General features: G+C 41.8%; 1 protein-coding gene across 1 annotated transcript in view; it reads right to left on the minus strand.

The window, feature by feature from the left end:
- Positions 1-149: 149 nt before the first annotated feature.
- The window catches only part of LOC107578628 (vasoactive intestinal polypeptide receptor 2-like), a gene marked incomplete at both ends in the record, with an annotated part of 5,935 nt that continues 3,657 nt past the window's right edge, over positions 150-2,427 (minus strand). The window contains 3 exons of the mRNA XM_016264571.1: positions 150-241; positions 1,434-1,503; positions 1,670-1,730. Of these exons, the coding sequence (XP_016120057.1) occupies positions 150-241; positions 1,434-1,503; positions 1,670-1,730 (223 nt within the window). The remainder of the gene's footprint in view (positions 242-1,433; positions 1,504-1,669; positions 1,731-2,427) is intronic.

Genomic DNA, 2,427 nt, shown 5'->3' on the forward strand with positions numbered 1-2,427 from the left:
TTTTCTGAAATTCATGCTAGAATGCAACTCCTGGTAAATTTAAAAGGGAGATCTCAGCTATGACCTGAATAGCATGTAAGAGGGTTCAACCATGGTGCCTGATGGCATGTTTGCAGAATAGAATATTAGTTGGCATTCATTTGCAATACCTGTACTGGGACTGATCGTTTCCACCAACATCAGGACACCTCAGTTTCTGGACCAGTATTCGAATGATGCTGATGAACAGAATAAAGTTCAACTGTAGAACACAGAAAGGAAGAGAAAAAGATTTTATATCATTCCTCTTTTATACAATGACATTATCCAGACTAAACATTACCACTGTTCGCTGGATCTGACACAAGAACTTCTCAAAACATTCTGTAAGACTTGAAACAGATTACAGGATTATTGCACACACTGTGACACAACGTCTTAAAGGAACCAAAAATGAAAATTCTCACCATTTATTCACCCTTTTAAGTCATTCTAAACCTATATAATTTGAATTTTGTCCATAAAATGAAACTCAAATAGATCCAGTGTTGACACCAGTGACGTTCATTGTATGGGCAAATGTATCTTCAATATGTTCCACAGATGTAAGTCACACCAGTTTGGAATGACATGATGACAATATTTTCATTTTTGGCTGAATTATCCCTTTTAGGAGTTGATCTGGCGTTTAAAATGACACTAGAAACACTAAATGTCATTCAAGTTAATAAAATCTATGCTTCGCACCAAAAGCTGTTTTGGATTTGGTCTGCCAAATGCATAACTTCAAATGTAAATTGATCATCTCCAATTTCCATCTTGTTTGAATCCATCAGACAGATAGTAGAAACAAAAGAGGCCACTTGTTTCTGTTCCTCATAATTAATCCCGCCATAAAACTTAAACCAAAACAAACAGAACATCTTGGCCAAAGGTTCATCTACCATGGCATTCGGAGTAGCAGAGAGATGTAGTTACACAGTAGCATGGTGTGCAGAGCTCTGTGAGAGAGTTATCTATACACACCAGAACTGAGCACGTTTGCCAGAAAAACGTATGTTTTATTATTATTATTGCATTCCTAGGCTCTGGATGGCTGAGGAACAGGAACATTTTGACCTGGATGCGTTCGAGCAAAGCTGTCAAACACAGCCATCATGCTGTCCAAAGACATTTGATCTCTTGCAGGTGAGTGTTTATAAAATGGAAATGGCACAGCAGACAAAAGAGAGAGTCTTGGCATGTGTGCTGAGAGAGGCACTTGTGACAGCGCGTTTGCTCGCTCTTCCTGACATGCCTGCGCTCACGTCCCATCCAGGACATGGAAACTGTTTGTGAGACTCAGCACATCCCCGCGTCTGCTTTGCTGGCAGAATCCCTCCCTGCCTGACATAATGCATACAGTATGAGGCTGGTCTCAGTGTTTATAATAGCTGGTGTGAGGTTATACTCACAATGACAGATGCCATGATTGGCCAGTTAATCACCCGCCAGGGAATCGGGGCATCATTTCTCTCCCAGCATCTGTTATGAGGAGTCATCAAAGAGTTACAAGTGCTTTCATAACAGTGGTAGCAAATGGGAATGTGTTTCATCTTCTTCTGCCTCATTTAATCTCTCAGGTTTAAATATCCGCTATTTAGAGTCTCATGTGAGCTCTGTCACTGTCTGATTAGGCTCAACTACTCACCCTGTGTCCTCGAGGTAAATCCTACACACAATCCATGAAATCACAAACACGGTGGGGAATCCTGGAAGATGGAGAGGGAATGATCAAATATCAAGAGACTTAGTGGTCACATTCATTCATGCATGCATAATCAATGTAAATATAGGCTTCAGACAGACAGACAGGCAGGCAGGCAGGCAGACAGATAGATACACTGAACAAAATTATAAACGCAACACATTTGTTTTTGCCCCATTTTTCATGAGCTGAACTCAAAGATCTAAGACTTTTTCTATGTACACAAAAGGCCTATTTCTCTCAAATATTGTTCACAGATCCGTCTAAATCTGTGTTAGTGAGCACTTCTCCTTTGCCGAGACAATCCATCCACCTCACAGGTGTGGCGTATCAAGATGCTGATTAGACAGCATGATTATTGCACAGGTGTGCCTTAGGCTGCCACAATAAAAGTCCACTCTAAAATGTGCAGTTTTACTGTATTGGGGGGTCCGGGGGGGAAACCAGTCAGTATCTGGTGTGACCACCATTTGCCTCACACAGTGCAACACATCTCCTTCGCATAGAGTTGATCAGGTTGTTGATTGTGGCCTGTGGAATGTTGGTCCACTCCTCTTCAATGGCTGTGCGAAGTTGCTGGATATTGGCAGGAACTGGAACACACTGTCGTATACGGCGATCCAGAGCATCCCAAATATGCTCAATGGGTGACATGTCCGGTGAGTATGCTGGCCATGCAAGAACTGGGATGTTTTCAGCTT

This window comes from Sinocyclocheilus grahami, unplaced genomic scaffold (genome assembly GCF_001515645.1).
Source record: "Sinocyclocheilus grahami isolate Dianchi unplaced genomic scaffold, SAMN03320097.WGS_v1.1 scaffold11205.1, whole genome shotgun sequence".
In the NCBI taxonomy this organism is placed as follows: domain Eukaryota; kingdom Metazoa; phylum Chordata; class Actinopteri; order Cypriniformes; family Cyprinidae; genus Sinocyclocheilus; species Sinocyclocheilus grahami.